The 15,163-nt window shown below is 38.9% G+C and overlaps 2 protein-coding genes across 4 annotated transcripts; both read left to right on the top strand.

Annotated features, from left to right (window-relative positions):
- The first annotated feature begins 814 nt into the window (after window positions 1–814).
- LOC132790635 (uncharacterized) lies at window positions 815–8,244 on the top strand. Of its 3 annotated transcripts, none has more exons than XM_060799250.1 (3): window positions 815–1,036; window positions 1,896–2,234; window positions 6,677–8,244. In XM_060799250.1, the coding sequence occupies exons 2-3, from the start codon at window positions 2,007–2,009 to the stop codon at window positions 6,935–6,937; spliced, it is 489 nt and encodes a 162-aa protein (XP_060655233.1). In that variant the 5' UTR covers window positions 815–1,036; window positions 1,896–2,006; the 3' UTR covers window positions 6,938–8,244. The 3 variants fall into 3 exon arrangements, with proteins under 3 accessions (XP_060655233.1, XP_060655241.1, XP_060655251.1); XM_060799258.1 differs by having other exon boundaries at window positions 815–1,040; XM_060799268.1 differs by lacking the exon at window positions 815–1,036 and adding an exon at window positions 1,115–1,133.
- Window positions 8,245–12,014: 3,770 nt separating this feature from the next.
- On the top strand, window positions 12,015–15,140 carry LOC132790630 (uncharacterized). The gene is made up of 3 exons (XM_060799236.1): window positions 12,015–12,125; window positions 12,222–12,442; window positions 14,157–15,140. Exons 1-3 carry the CDS (start codon window positions 12,108–12,110, stop codon window positions 14,506–14,508), a joined length of 591 nt encoding a protein of 196 aa, XP_060655219.1. The 5' UTR covers window positions 12,015–12,107; the 3' UTR covers window positions 14,509–15,140.
- Window positions 15,141–15,163: the final 23 nt, after the last annotated feature.

The following is a 15,163-nucleotide window of genomic DNA, read 5'->3' as shown; positions in this document are numbered from 1 at the left end:
GTCGTATATGGTTATAAAAAAAACCCTTGACTTGGAGTTGCTATGCACGACACGTATTCAATCACAGCAATGGCCACACAAAAGTGCGCTATATCAAAAATTTGGGGGCTTTTGGTCGTGCGCGGTATACAAATGGTTCCATTTGGAGGCAACAAACATGGGTAGAGCGTAAAGACATGAGAGCCAGCAGCTTGTTGGCCAGTTGGTTAGTTAGTGAACTGGAACTAGAGATACATTATTGACGCCCGGCAATGTCAACAACTTGTGCAGCCATGACGACAACGAGAACGAGAGTGTTACCAACAACAACAACAAGAACAAGAACATGAACAAGCTACTAAAAGTTAACCATGAAATTTGCTAAGCGAAAACATTTCACCAGATTCTATTGGGGCGTGCCAGAATGACGCCCACAGCACAGACAACACACACACACACTCACACTCACATACTCACTTTTATACACTCGAAGAATGTATGTTAGTATTATGACAATGATATGGCAGTTGTTGTGGTTATTGTTGTTGCTGTTGCTTTCGGTTTTGCTGTTGTCGCCTCTGCGCGCGCATAATGTGAAATGTAAAGGAATTCTTTGGGGCATTGCCGACTGCTCCAGCCTCAAGGCTGAGTAAAGACTTATACGTAGCGCATCTGCTGGACGTCATAAGGCCAGCCCTCTCATCTCTCCTCTACATATATCCTTTGCTCTGTGCTGTGTGTTCTGTGTCATCACGGCCAAAGTGCCACTAAAATCTCGACCGATGCTTTGGCTTTTTGGCTATAAATACAAATGTCTGCACGCAGCTTTGCTTAAAGCTACATTGTTATCCTGGTCCAGCACATCGCACCAGCTCAGCTCGGCGCACACAAAAAAAAAAATAAAATAAAAACAGCAAGCAAGAAAAAAGTGCAAAATAATACAACGAAAAAAATTAGATAATAATAAGTGGAGAGAATCGTGACGCAGTTAAAAGCTAAAACCCAACCCAATTCAGCGACTACAACTAATTCCGTGTACACTCCGTTTTTATTGCCAGTGAGTGAGTCAGCATCCGTGTGAAAGAGGCTGGAGGCAGGATTGCAACACCAACACACAGCAAACTGACCCCCCGCCTCTGTCCCCCCTTAAAAAAGTTGCGTCAACACGTAATCCTCGGTTGTAAAACCACTTTGCATTAATATTGTTTATGTGCCATTAGCAAATTACTAATTAATTGAATTACCTTTTTCAACTATTTACGAGTTTTAAAGCTAAGCCACCTCTTCAGGCAGAACTCTTTCTATCACAATCTATATGCGCTATGGTGAAAATTGTTTAATATTATGCAGATTTTTTCATTCATATTAGATAGTGGGATGATAATATGTTTGGGAGGAGAGCTTGTTACGTGATGGTGAAATATTTTAGAATGTGATTTAAAGAAATATTTCTTGAAATTTGTTAATATAATAATCATTCAATATTTAATTTGTTATTGGTTGATATAATAAAGTTTATTTGGTACATAAGGCACTATATAAATTCTATTCAAATCTTCAAGTTTTATTTAAAATTAACCAAAATAATAAATTTGTACATACAAAGAATTTTCCTATTAAAAAGGTATAGTCAAAGTAGAAGTTAAACTCTTCAATATATTGTAAAAGTTGATAATAAAAATAGTAATAATGATAATATCAAAAGTTGTACAAAAACTTAAATAGTTTAAAAAGATACTTAATTTTTATATAATATTTCAAACACTAAATATTAAATTGACTGTCTTTAATAATTAGCAGTCTTAACCATACCTTTTAGTCAGGTAGTACTGTACTTTTCTCGATACACTCGTGATGCTTACTTGCAGTTCTCTTAAGTCATTTAAAAGTTCACACACTTTCTTATATGATTGCAGGCAATAAAAAGCCGCCAGCAGCACCTGTGACCCAAGCAGCAGCAGCAGCGCAACATCACACCACAGCAACCACAACAGCAAACAACAACAACACCAACAACTATAGGCAGAATGACAAGCAGCAGGAATCAGAGTTTGACTCAGAGCACAGAGACGCAGGCAAGACACAGGTTGCAGTTGCAATTGCCGCAGACACTGCAGTTGCCGCTGCCAATGCTGTTGCTGCTGCTGATGGTGCTGCTCCTGGTGGCGACGCCGCTGCAGCCTTGCGAGAGTCGATACCTGCCCACAAGGTCGCATGGCGATGAATTGGATAAGTTGCGTGAGCTCATGCTGCAGGTAAGTCGAAGAAGAAGTCGAAGATGTAGTCGAAGATGAAGTCGAAGACGAAGTCAATGGGGTCTTCTCCCCCCCTTACGATTTCCCCTCGACGTTCTTCAGTAAGTGGATAGCCTGTTGAAAGACCATTACCCACATATCATATCTCGATGTCTGCAGATGTCGATGTGTGTGTGCCCTCAACGTTTTTGGTGCGTTATTTTTGCGATATAATTAACTAAATGAAAAGAGGCAAAGCGTGGTATTAAGTTGCAATTATGTCGCCAATTATTGAGGTTTTATTTTTCAACGTGTTTTTGTTTTGCTCACTCAGTTGTTGTTGCTGTTGTTGTTGTCGACGTTTTGCAGAGAGTTACGTCATGGTCCATCAATGGCAGGCCAATGAGCATAGCTATGGCTATATGGCTATAGGGTTACTTACTCCAATACCTTACCAATATCAAGACAAGTCTTCCTTAGTCTTCTGACCACATTACTTGCAATTGTTGCTGTTGAGGTTGCGCGTCTGCAACCGTTTCAAAAATATTTTACATATTTCGCAAGTTTTGGTTTTTTTTGCGCTTGCACTTTTGCCTTCTTTTCTGGCCGGTCTTAACGGTCGCATCGGCGTCATCCGAGGTCTGCACAACATGGAATTTTCAACCTGCAACCTGTAAACTGCAACTGCAACCACGCTGCTGCTCAGAGCCTGCTCGGCTACAATCCAATCCATTGCAATGACCAACCTGCTGCCAAGCTTCAAGCTCTCATCTTTGCACAATTTTATTATGCTCATACTTATACTTACTTCTTTTTTTGGTATGTATTATTATGTTTTTTTTTACCTCTTCTTTTTTTGTTGCACTATGCGGTGTTTCCTGTTCTTTTTCGCAACCAAAAGACAAAAATGCTGCTTAACCAGGGGGGGCAATTTAATGGATGTTGGATGTGGATGTTCAATGTGGATATTTCGATGGTGCCGCGCTTCATATTATTTTGCCACTCGATTTTAGACACAGCTGCAACTGCAACTGCAATCGCAATTGCAACTGCCACCATTTGCTACACACTGTTATGAGTTGCACACAGTCTGAAGCCTTGTCTTCTTGCCTTCTTGCCATCTTATGGTCTCTGGCCTCTGAATCTGAAACTACAAAAACTAAACAAATATTGTCATTAATTTGTTGCCAAGTCTGCTAAATCCAAATCTACGTCTACATCTAACAGTTAAGTCTGCTTCTGGTTCGATGAGTCTTTCAGCGAGATTGTCTTTTTGAGTTGGACACTCAGTTTGTCCTTGGTTCTTACACTGCATCTATAACTAGTTCTATGACAAGTTGCAGAGTATCTTTCACTTTGTCGTTGGCTACCTCAATTTCAAATGTTGTGAGACAGCTCTAGGTCTTCTTTCCACGATCGTAGAATGTATTCGTATGATTCAAATAATGGAGAAAATCTAAACTAAAGTGCTCCTGTTTAATTACCGTATCTAAGCTGACCTCTTCTTCAGCTTATAATTTAATGTATTCGCTGACCTTTGCCTTAACCTTTAGTTCAGACTCTTTGTCTCTTGCTTCTCATACTCTGTCGCTGTCTCTACACATTTTACAATTGCATTTACATATACTTTTTTACCTTCATCTCTGCTTCAATCTTTACTTATAACTATCTGCATCTCAACCTCTGATTTTTTGCCATCTCTCGCATTTCGCTTGAGTCCAAGTTGAAGTCTAAATTTGAATCTGAGTCATGTTATGGCACTTGGAAATCGATAAACCTCTGACGTGCGACTTGCGACGTCCACAAAAGATGCTTTTGGCCAAAAGAGAGACAACACAGGCAACAGCGACGCCAGTGGCATTGACAGAAGAAGAAAAAGAAAAGAAAAGAAGCAGAGAAAAAAGAAAGGAAAAGAAAAACGAAAAGCAATATCAAACAAATGTGCTGCATAGGGGGAGGGAAAATCAAATGTCAAAATAGCAAACGATGACGGCGAAGTTGCTGCTGTTGTTTTTGCTGTTGTTACTGCTGCTGCGGCGAACGTTGTTCGCGTCAAAGTTGACGTCGACGTTGGCGTTGGCGTTGCTGCTGATGCTGACGTCGACGTCAACGTCGACCGCTGACGAAGGTTGACTTTGACTTGGCGACGTCACGCAGAAAAATAATACGAAAATTCCACTTGTCAGTTTGATAGTAATAATGCATTGAACCTGAGATCATGACTCGGCAAACAGCACAGCTTATTGTTAATTAGCCAGGGGATGTCACATGACTTCACTTCACTTCACTTCTCTTAGTGACGGGAAAAACAATTTTCCCGGCGCCAGTCACGAAGCGCAGCGCCAAAGTAGGATGAGAACTTTCCGCCAGGGAAATACTTTCGAGTAAGGTCACAGGTTTCTATAAATACAAAATTTAATAAGTTAATTGAAAAGTTTGTGCAGAAGACAATAAATAAATATAAATAATAAATAAATGGATTTGCTAATGATAATTATAAAAAATGTAATTTCTGAATTCAAAGTCAGTTTTTGCAAAAGACAAAAATAATAATCAATTAAACAAATTAAAATTACAAAAAAATATAATTTCTTAATACCAATTTCATATTTGCAAAATAAAAATAAATAATTAAGAAATAATTCATAGCAAAATTAATTTATTTAAATATTATAATTAATACGAAATTGAATACGTCGATTCAAAGCGTTTCTCCAAGAAAACAATCAATTGTGAATAATACAAAATGAATTTGTTAATTCAAAGTCAGTGTTTATAGATGAAAATTGATGATTCGGATAAAAAATAAATAAACACATCTAAATTTGATGTAGGCCCAATTGCAATGATCATAATTTGGGCAGAAATGCTCATGGTAGCAATCAAAAATCAAATTAACATGGCTAAAAATAACTCCACAAGCTCTACAAACATAAGCCAGACAAAAAGTAATACAAATCTGAGGTCAGACAGTTAGCAAAAAAAAAAAATGAGAGAAAAAAAATGAAACTACTATACGCTTAATTTTCCCAAATTGTGCCACGATGATTCGATGGAATTTCATACAGCTTCACGGTGAATTTATTAATAAATTGAATAAAGCATTTCGCACACACACACACTCAACGATATTCATTGGTGTCTGACCTTAGCATTACAATATTATTATTATTGATGGCATCCCAGCCGATTAGCCGGAGTCAATGATGCCCTTATACAATATTGATACGTAATTGTTTATGCGCACATAGTTGAGAGAGTGTTTATGGCCAGACGTGTGGCAAGTGGCAAGTGTGGCAAGTGCGGCAAGCAACCCTCGTTAAATCATTCACTACCCCCCCAAACGTCCGTTGCCCATCCACTACGAATATCCACAAAACAATTCACACAAATAATAAAAAGACCCTTCCTTGTACAATCACATAACTTTGCACTTAGCGCCAACTCTCAAATTAAACTGTCCAAATTTGTGAGGACGCTTGCCACATCGCTGTCTCGGGGTGGCAGTGGCAGCAACAGCCAGAGGGGGAAGTGTGGCAAGAAGGGAGACATTTAGCCCTCCTAACCAGATGTCATGCGATAACAGCATCGTTTGTTTCCTTGTGTCTGAACGTTTAAATGCAATCCAAAATATCTGCAGTCTCAGCTAAAAAAGTTATTAATAACTAAACAACTGGAGATGACAACAAGTTGAAGCGAGATGGATAGCTGGATAAATATACAAAGCAAACGAAAAGCAAAGCAAGGCAAAGCAACAATCTTTTAAATTAGCAATAATATAATTACTTGGCGCGAAATTGTTTTAGGTTTTTCTTGCGTTCACACATCGTTCGCCAAAAAACAAAAGAGTCCGAGAGGGAGTAGACCTCCCCAAAAGGGAGAGATAGAGTGGGAGACCAACAGTGTAGGGGGAGGGGGACAGACGACTAGCGTCTGATAATTACACGACAATACCCCCCCATTAACACATTTTCAGTCATCATCAACACACAGCTCACAGCAGCAACTAGTTTCATATGCGATGCGATGTATGAAGACAGCCTCCAACAACAACAACAGCAACTTCAACTCCAAGACGAAGTCGAAGTCGAAGTCGAGGTTTAGCTTGAGCCTCAGACAACGTTACAGATCTGAGAGCTCTGAGAGTAAAGTTCATTCGATTTAATGATCCGCCAAAAAAAGCTGTGACCAAACTTCCCACACGTCGCAGCTGCTGCTGATGGTGATGGTGTTAATGTTGCTGGCGTTGGTTGCTGGTGTTGGGGGCGTCTGGTTGCGCTGTATAAATATACGAGTCAAGATTTCAACAGATTTTTGAAATAACTAACAAACTCACAATCTCAGAGATCCGTTACGCTTGATGTAAACAACAATAATAACGCTGCGATGATAATAATAATAACAACCATAACAACAATAACAATTGCAAGTTTAACTCTCTTTTTTTTGTTGTTTGTTTGCAGATTTTGGAGTTGAGCAATGAGGATCCACAAAACCAACAACAGCAGCAGCAGCAACAGCAGCAACCGCTTCAGCAACACCAAATGCGTCTGCACAACGAGGCCAACAATCCGTTGAACGGTCAGCAGCGTGCCTCGAATGCCGCCTGGCTCCAGAAATTGGGGGGCAATGGGCGCTCTAGATACCGAGGGTGCCTACGGACGCTACTAAAGACCCCCAACAACGGAACCAAACGAAACGGAACCCAAACCCAAACTACGTGACGACCCCCCAAGACCCCTCAAGAAAGCCAAAGACAGGAATGCTGCAAAACCATTTCGATATGCAGTCACATTCATTCATAAACTCGGGTTGCTTACTAATCCGAACTTTTCAAGATGCTAACAACTTTAAAGTATTCCTCAATTTTAATGGATTTGCTTGCATTTCTTCAAGAACGATATAGAACTCAACGGTTTTTAATGCGCTTTGCAACACTGAACTTAAAGGACTTAACGGTTCCTATATTAGAACAATAATTTTTAACTTTTACGATTATATTCGAACAAAAAGTAGAAAAAAAACGAACAAAAAAATCAAAAAGAAAATGCGAAAAATTGAATCAAATTATGATATATGTATGTACCTCCCAGTTTATTCCTATTAACGATGTAAGATAATCGAAATTTTTTTTTCTTTTTTTTTTTGAAACCCTGTACCCAAATTTAACGTGAGTAATATAAGTATGTGGACAGTAAACAAATGAAAAGCTAAGTAAATATTTATGTATATTGTAAACGAAAAGGGAGATCTAGGAATACAATCGAAATTGAACTTGGACTTGGACTGTAAGGACTTGGGTACAGGGTTACACAGGGTCGCGTAGACTCAGTCGCAATGTTCTGACTTCCCTTGTGTTGTTGTCATCTTTTTTGTTGCACTTTGTTGTACTATATGAAGTATATAAATGTGGTAGTCTTTCGTGTTATGGTCTTTGTGTATTGTGGCTGCCGTGCTTCTTGTGTTGCCATGGTTTAAAACAAAAAGTCAATTGTAAATATGTAAACCCCGTCCCTGAAAGCATAAAACTGGAGTTTTAATGGGCCCCAAGGCTGGGCAAATAAATATAAATTACGAGTATATTACTTACTCACCAACTACCACAAATTAAAATGCCGACCGACGGCGGCGCTTCTGCTGCTGCTTCTTCTTCTTCTTCTTCTTCCGCTACAAGTACAACTACAACTACAATCTACAACCACAACAACAGCAACAACAACATGAGGCTGGAGGGAAGAAGCAGTGGAACAATATAATTTGGTTTTGGCCTCCACGCAGCGCAAGTTTTGTCTGTTTTTCATTTAGCTATATACGATATATACACACAAATATATATACACATATACCTATAGATATATATAGAGAGATATATACATTTTTGGGATAACGATGCAGCCCCGTTTATATTCGCGATACAACTACAAAATGTACATTTAATTGTTGTTAACTTACGTTATCTTTATCGTTATTACTTCTGATCAAAAACAATAAAAAATCATTTTCAATGCAATGCCAACAATTGTATATACTACTTACCTTTATTTTTATTTTTTTGGCTTTTTTCGGGTCTCCTCTTGTTAATTAGATCTTCGGCTCTTGATACGCCTGAAAGAAAGAAAGAGAGAGAGTGAGAGAGAGAGGGGAGTTACAAAAAGCAACGGGGAGGAAAAGTCTTATGTAATGCACACATGTAATGGCATTTTACATCATCATCATCACACACACATAGAGAGATATAAATTCGAGCATGTGTATCTGTGAGATACGCAGCTACAATGCTGAGTAGAAGCAGATACAGGTCACAATGCTTCCCAAGACTCAATTTACTTTCTTTACTCCACACGGCGACGTCTTCAAGTGCAACTCTTGACAAATTAAAACTAACAAGTGGCGATTGCCAACGCACCCACCTCACAACCGACATCAGACGAGACAAGACGAGACGAGCCCATTAGCATCCAGATACAGATACAGATACAGATACAGTATCTGTATCTGCAGCTCAGCTCGGCTGTCACTGTATCTGAATTTACTTACACAAGTGCCTTCCACTCTCTTCAACGGTCCCAAAACTCCAAAAGTTCCGTTGCCTTCGGCCGCTTCTTCATTATATATTTTTTTTTTTGTTGTGTGTAAACGCATTTTAATTGTTTTTTAATTTTTATGTAAATACGATATTATTTAAATGGTTTCGCGGCTCTGTTGTGGTTGCTTTTGGTGTTGCTTTTGCTGTTTGTTACATAAAGCCCATGAAAGATACTTAATAATAATTAGTATCTGCGCTTGCCAAGGTGTCGAACCAAATGATGTTGCTTCTGCAATGGGAGAAAGCAGAAAGATTCAACGCCATGAAAAAGATGAGAAATGGTTTTCGGGAACGCGTCGCGACGCAAGCTGAGGATTACTTTGAGTGAATCAAAAGATAATTGCTAAATACTTAAATGAAATATGATTAAAGATATGATTAAAATGAATATGTGGTTATAAATTAATTATCGATTATGTTATTATGAAAATACTATAGTTATCACTCAATTAATAAACATATTTTTAATAGCCATTTATTAATTTTTCATATGTAATGACTTTATTTATAGCGCATTTAAAAATATTGTCAATAAAATAGGAATAATTTAACTATGTATTTATTTTATTTGTGTTTCTTAATCATTTTATTATATTTGCTATTATATTTGCTTAAAAATATACTTAAGTCTCTATTAATTTAGAAAATAAATGTGTATAATTGAACTATCTTTTTACTATATGTTTTTTTGATATGCATGTAATTATGATGTCTTTATTTTTATCTACATCTAAAAATATACTTATGTGTCTCCATTAATGTTTAACCATGTTCGGATGCTTGTACTAATATTTCAATAACCATATCCGTCTCATCAATTATGTTAGCTTGCAGCTTGCAACGTGTTTGTGGCACTTGCGGCTTGTGGCAGCAGAGCCTGCAGCTGCTTGGGAGTATTCAAGAAAGCGCCAATGGCAAAGGGGGAATTGCCCCGCCTGACCTAGGAACAATCAACATATTTTATATACCTATACCTAACCAAAGCATCTTCATTCGCTATGCTGCTGTTGCTGCTGTTGCTGATGTTGTGGCTGCTGCTGATGATGATGATGACGAGGATTTCGAGAGTTGGAAATTGAGGAAATGCGAAACGCGCGCGCGCCGCAGATGAACAACAAAATCAACAAGCAACATCACAACTGAAATAAACATGGCCAAAACACTTGCCATTTGGCTAACGGCATTATAAATGATGCCATCGAGGAAAAGTGACGGTTGCCACTTGCTGTTGCATGTGGCAACCTGCACGTTACCACAGTTGCAAGTTGCAAGTTGCAAGTTCCAGTTGCAGTGTCGTCCTCGTTTCCCGCCTCAAGCCGAAATGCAAAATGCTGATTTCATTAAATTCCGGCTGGCAACCGCCTCCTTGTGCCCCCCTCCCATTTTCAGGAGTGGCTACCAAATCGATCGATTGCATTTTATCGATTATGTGCATATCGAAATGGATAACGCCTTGGGGGCGAAAGACGTCTGCCAAAATCCAAGGTAGTTCCCAGGCAGTCAATAGACCGATCGTGACAGCAAACAAAAATACAACAACTAACTACTAACAACAACAGCAAAAAAAATAAGTGAGAGAAGGAAAAGCCACTTAACGACAAAAAGCAAATAAACAAAAGTTACTTTTAGCCAATCATATTTTTGTAAAGGAGGGGAAGCAGGAAGGGAGTACGAGTCGAAATAATGTCATTGCCGGGCTCCAAATTATTGAATAAGCCACACAGCAACAACAACAACAGCAAGAGCATACAAAACTAAATTAAAGAAATTCATAGCCAACTATTGCATTATGTCAAAAAATGGAAATGAAGATGGAAATGACGATGACGATGGTATCCCAACAAGACCGTGAAGCTCATTATTAGCTAGCTTGCACAAACCAAAGCGAGTGAAAGAGTGACAGGGAGAGAGAGAGAGAGTGACAGAAAGAGATGGAATAACAAAAGATTGGAGTGCATGAAGAAATGAAATAATAGCAACAACAGTCCAGTTACAATCGAGAGTCGAGTCCAGTTGCCCCCCTTTCCAGAGTGTGAATCCACAATAAAGAGCAACACCAACACATCCACATCGACAAGTAGAGATACAAAACGACTCCGACGTCCACATTCATTGAAATTGAAAGTGAATCGTGCCACACGATCCGAACAGTCAGTCCGACGATGATGCGATCCTCCAAAAACCCAAATGATCAAAATACTTGCTCGTAATAATATAACAAATACAAATACAATACCACAAGTAACATAAAATCAAAACAAAGACAGAAACCAAAGAGCGAGAAGTACATCTAAATGGTGTAATCATCAAGCAGCTTTCAAGATACTCTTGAATTTTGCAAGACAACTTGGGATGAACACTTCCTGGTGAATGTAAAAAATACTTGCACTTGTAACAACTCTTTTTACATTACTCAGTAACGCAGTAAAATATTATATGAAAGCATGCCAATAAAAATTCGCTTTTTAACAAATTGATCTACTAAACTATTGACCCACATAAAGCAAGGCTTAGTTTATATTGAAGTGTAATTAATATAAATCGAAGATGCCTCTTTCTAATCACAATTGAGTCTATGACGAGTAGAGCAAGGGTATCGAATCAGTTAAAATTGAAAAGGAAAAAACAAAACGAAGAAGAAACGGTCAGTTGATGTTGCTGTCGCAGTCGACGTCTCTGTCACTGCTGCTGCTGCTGCAGCTGTTGGCGTCGCAGTCGCAGCTAGGAGCAGCGCCAACGTGATCTTCAGCTTCAGCTTCGGCTTCGGCTTTTGCTGTGACTTCGTCTTCGTCTTCAGCTTCGTCTTCGGCTTGAGCTTCAGTTTCCCCCAAGACCCAGATGACTTGCCAGCTGCTCTTTTGCGTGTGTTTTTGTTATTGTTATTGTTGCGGTGGCTGAGCTGTTGCCGCGGTTGCTGTTGCTGCTGTTTTGTTGTTGTTTGCTGCTGTTGCTGCTTGTGCTCTTGTTGTTTTACGCTGTTTTGTTATTGTTGCAGAGTTGGGCTTGTTGTTATTGCTGCTGCCGTTTTATACATTTCAATTTCTTCATGGTTATGCGCTCTTTACCAACTGCTTGCTGCGCTGCTTCGTCGTCTGCTTGCGCTGCGGCTGTCGCCGGCGTCGCTGCTGAATTTTACTTAATTTTTATTTCTCGCCACAGAGCGGCGGCGCGTATAAAAGAAACTGCAACAATCGTTGTGGCATGCAGTAAGAGTAAGAGGTTCCGCGTCGAACGAACGAACTCCCAACATTAAACGGATATACAATATATAGATATATATACTTATACTCGATCTATCACTAAGCATTATGCAGTCCAGTTGTGTGGTATGTTCTGTGTGTTTTGTGTTTCTCCCTCGTGACTCTGTGATATAATATATGATGTTATATTGTTCTGTTCTGTTCTTGTCTGTTCTGATGCAGATCGTGCTCGTCTTGGCCAGCGCAGCGTTGGTTGCCGCTCGCCCCGAACCACCTCGTGACACTTACAGCGCTCCTCCCTCGAGCAGCTATCAGCCAAGTGGACCAAGCGGGGGCTACGGTGCCCCAGCACCCCAATATGGACCACCTCAGCAGCCGCCAGTGGTGCACAAGCACGTCTATGTGCATGTGCCACCACCAGAGCCAGAGTACCAGGCTCCCAGGTGAGACAAGCGATCCCAATTAACCTCGAGTATAGCTCGAAACTATCGTAGAAGCGATCATTGCACAATTATATAACATTTTGGGAGTTTTTTGAATTATAACCACTACTTATATAATCCTCATTTAGACACAGTTTTTGGGGAATTTAGATTTCTCACTTAAAATATTTTGCAAAGTAAATTGTTTATATCCCATTTAAAGATTCGACTTCAAAAATGTTGTAATTCCATATCATTTATGAAACCTGCTTTTTAAAAACATTTTCAAAAGAAGCGAAGGATACTTTATTCATTTATTTCCTAAAAACTCGCAAGTCTTTAAAATTCTTTGACTCATAGTTAAACCAAATTTGGAATATTCCATAGCATTTTTCAATACAGCTTCTTTAAAAGGATCGAATATTTTTGGTTAACTATTTGTCTAAATTCCAATGAAAATATTTATTATTTCATCTTGAAACATCTCCATAGCATCATTTACCTCATCAATTTCAATAATCCTTCATTATCTGCAATTTATTTTTTAATTTCCTATATATTACCCCATAGCATTTATTAAATCTTAAATTTATGCAATTCATCCATAGAATCAAAAGAGTTTTTTGTTTATAATTTCTCACCTTTGGCAAGTCTTTAATTATGTTTGTGCCATTTTAATAATAGATGTACCGCTTCTGCATAATGATAATCTGCAAGATAACTAGTTATCCAAATAATCCACTTCGCTTTAATAACGATGCCACTCATTTCGCTTGGTTTACCATTATATGTTATTCCAAAATGAGTTGTCGTGTTGCGAAAATTCTCCCACAATTCATGGGGTTCGCTGCTGTGACACAGATGGAGTTTTTTTCTGTTTTTTCAGTTTTTGAATACATACATAAGTAGTTAGTACTTTGTTAATATCTCAGTTGCAAAACACCCAACTTTAATCATCTAATCTGGCTCAGGGCCCCATCCACAACCAGATGATTGCCACATTGCGTTTTTTGCATTATCATTTGCGGACAGACAAACTTCCAGTGAAGGGGTTTTATTTGAATTTCAATTTCAATTTCAATTACAAATGTAATTTCCATTTCGATTCCAAATTTAATGTGCGGTATTTGTCAGGCGGGCACTTCGTAAATTATTTAATACCCCCAGTTGTCTCTGTTGCACTCACGTGTTGAGCGCAGTATTTAATAGTAGTCACTTGCTTAGTTTTGTCATTTGTGTAGCGTCTTCGTCTTTCTTCTTCTTCTTCTTTAGCAAGGGAGAGTCGGGTGAGTGAGAGTCGGGTAATCTTAATTACCGGTGGAAAGATATGGTGATGAAGACAGCTAAAGCGTGACTACAATGTTACCTAAGTTTACTTTACTTTACTTTACTTTATTCGAGGCATTTCCAAAGCTAATTATTGCACTCGTGCACTGTGCAGGCGGCTTTAACTTTAGCTTCGCTTCGGGGACAGGAACACACAATTACCATAGAGAGTACACACCACTTTATATAAGAGTCTAGAGGGATTTTTGCGCTTGTGGTAATCGTTAGAGCGCTGTGGGCGGTAATTGTGACAGGTCGTTATTAGCCAGCCGATAAACAAGTTTTCTATGGGTCGGGCCTTTGGTCTTGGCCATAAGCATTTTGTTTGTTGTATTCACATTTGCATATGTTATATAAAACCCTTCTCCTTTCTCTCTATTCCCAATTATGATGATCACAACGATGATAGGAAACCTCTGTATGTGCCGCCACCACAGAAGCATTACAAGATTGTGTTCATCAAGGCGCCGTCGCCACCTGCACCAACTGCACCCATAATTCCTCAGTTCCCCCAGAACGAGGAGAAGACTTTGGTCTATGTGCTGGTCAAGAAACCAGAGGAGCAGCCCGAGATTGTCATCCCAACGCCAGCGCCCACGCAGCCCAGCAAACCGGAGGTCTACTTCATTCGCTACAAGACCCAGAAGGAGGAGACTGGCCCATATCCCAACAGCATTGCTCCTCCCTCGGAATACGGTGCTCCTGCCGCTCCGCCAGCTCCCTCGGCGCCCAGCAGCTCGTATGGTGCGCCTTCCCACTAAGTTGGGCGTTGGACTTGTGGAATCCTCCTCAGCCAGTCCATATATCATGGTTATTCCCATTGAAAAACAAGCTACACATCATGGTTTTTGTTCATCTCTTTTATTTTTGTTTTTGGTTTCATTTCAAGAAGTAGAAAGAAAAAAAAACGATTTAACGTGTGACAAAGTTTACGATCTACGAACATTATCCCCCAAACATTACTCCCCTCATTATTGTTGTTGTTTCTTATGTAATTTTTACCTCTAAACATTCTCCAATAGGCTGTTTGTTTCAATTTGTTTGTGTAATCTTAAGTACATAGTTGTTTAAGCACATGCGTTATATACCAAGATTTATCGACTATATATCTCACATATTCGACTATATATACTATATATATATGATACTATATATGCTCGTACACACGATACATTCATCGCAAATGCATTTCAACTAGGCAAATACCTAACAAACTACTTTCAGTACATTTTTGTTGTTGTTGAGCACGAGGATAATTGTGTGCAAATAATGCGAACACACGAAAAACGAACAAAAAAATTTACAAAACGAAACAAAAAAGAAGAATGATACTCAAGTATATATTGTATATGTGTATAAAATGAATGGAAAAAGTGAAATAAAAAGTTTAACAACTTAACATAAATATTAGCTGTT

The sequence above is a fragment of the Drosophila nasuta genome, chromosome 2L (genome assembly GCF_023558535.2).
Source record: "Drosophila nasuta strain 15112-1781.00 chromosome 2L, ASM2355853v1, whole genome shotgun sequence".
In the NCBI taxonomy this organism is placed as follows: Eukaryota; Metazoa; Arthropoda; class Insecta; order Diptera; family Drosophilidae; genus Drosophila; species Drosophila nasuta.
This window is presented reverse-complemented; position numbering and strand designations above follow the sequence as displayed.

What these genes read in the sequence shown, in the direction of transcription:
- LOC132790635 (XM_060799250.1), top strand. Translation starts at nt 2,007, where the DNA reads ATGACAAGCAGCAGGAATCAGAGTTTGACTCAGAGCACAGAGACGCAG. An exon ending in TGCGTGAGCTCATGCTGCAG is followed by an intron (nt 2,235 to 6,676) that starts GTAAGTCGAAGA and finishes GTTTGTTTGCAG; the next exon opens with ATTTTGGAGTTGAGCAATGA.
- LOC132790630 (XM_060799236.1), top strand. An exon ending in CCAGAGTACCAGGCTCCCAG is followed by an intron (nt 12,443 to 14,156) that starts GTGAGACAAGCG and finishes CAACGATGATAG; the next exon opens with GAAACCTCTGTATGTGCCGC.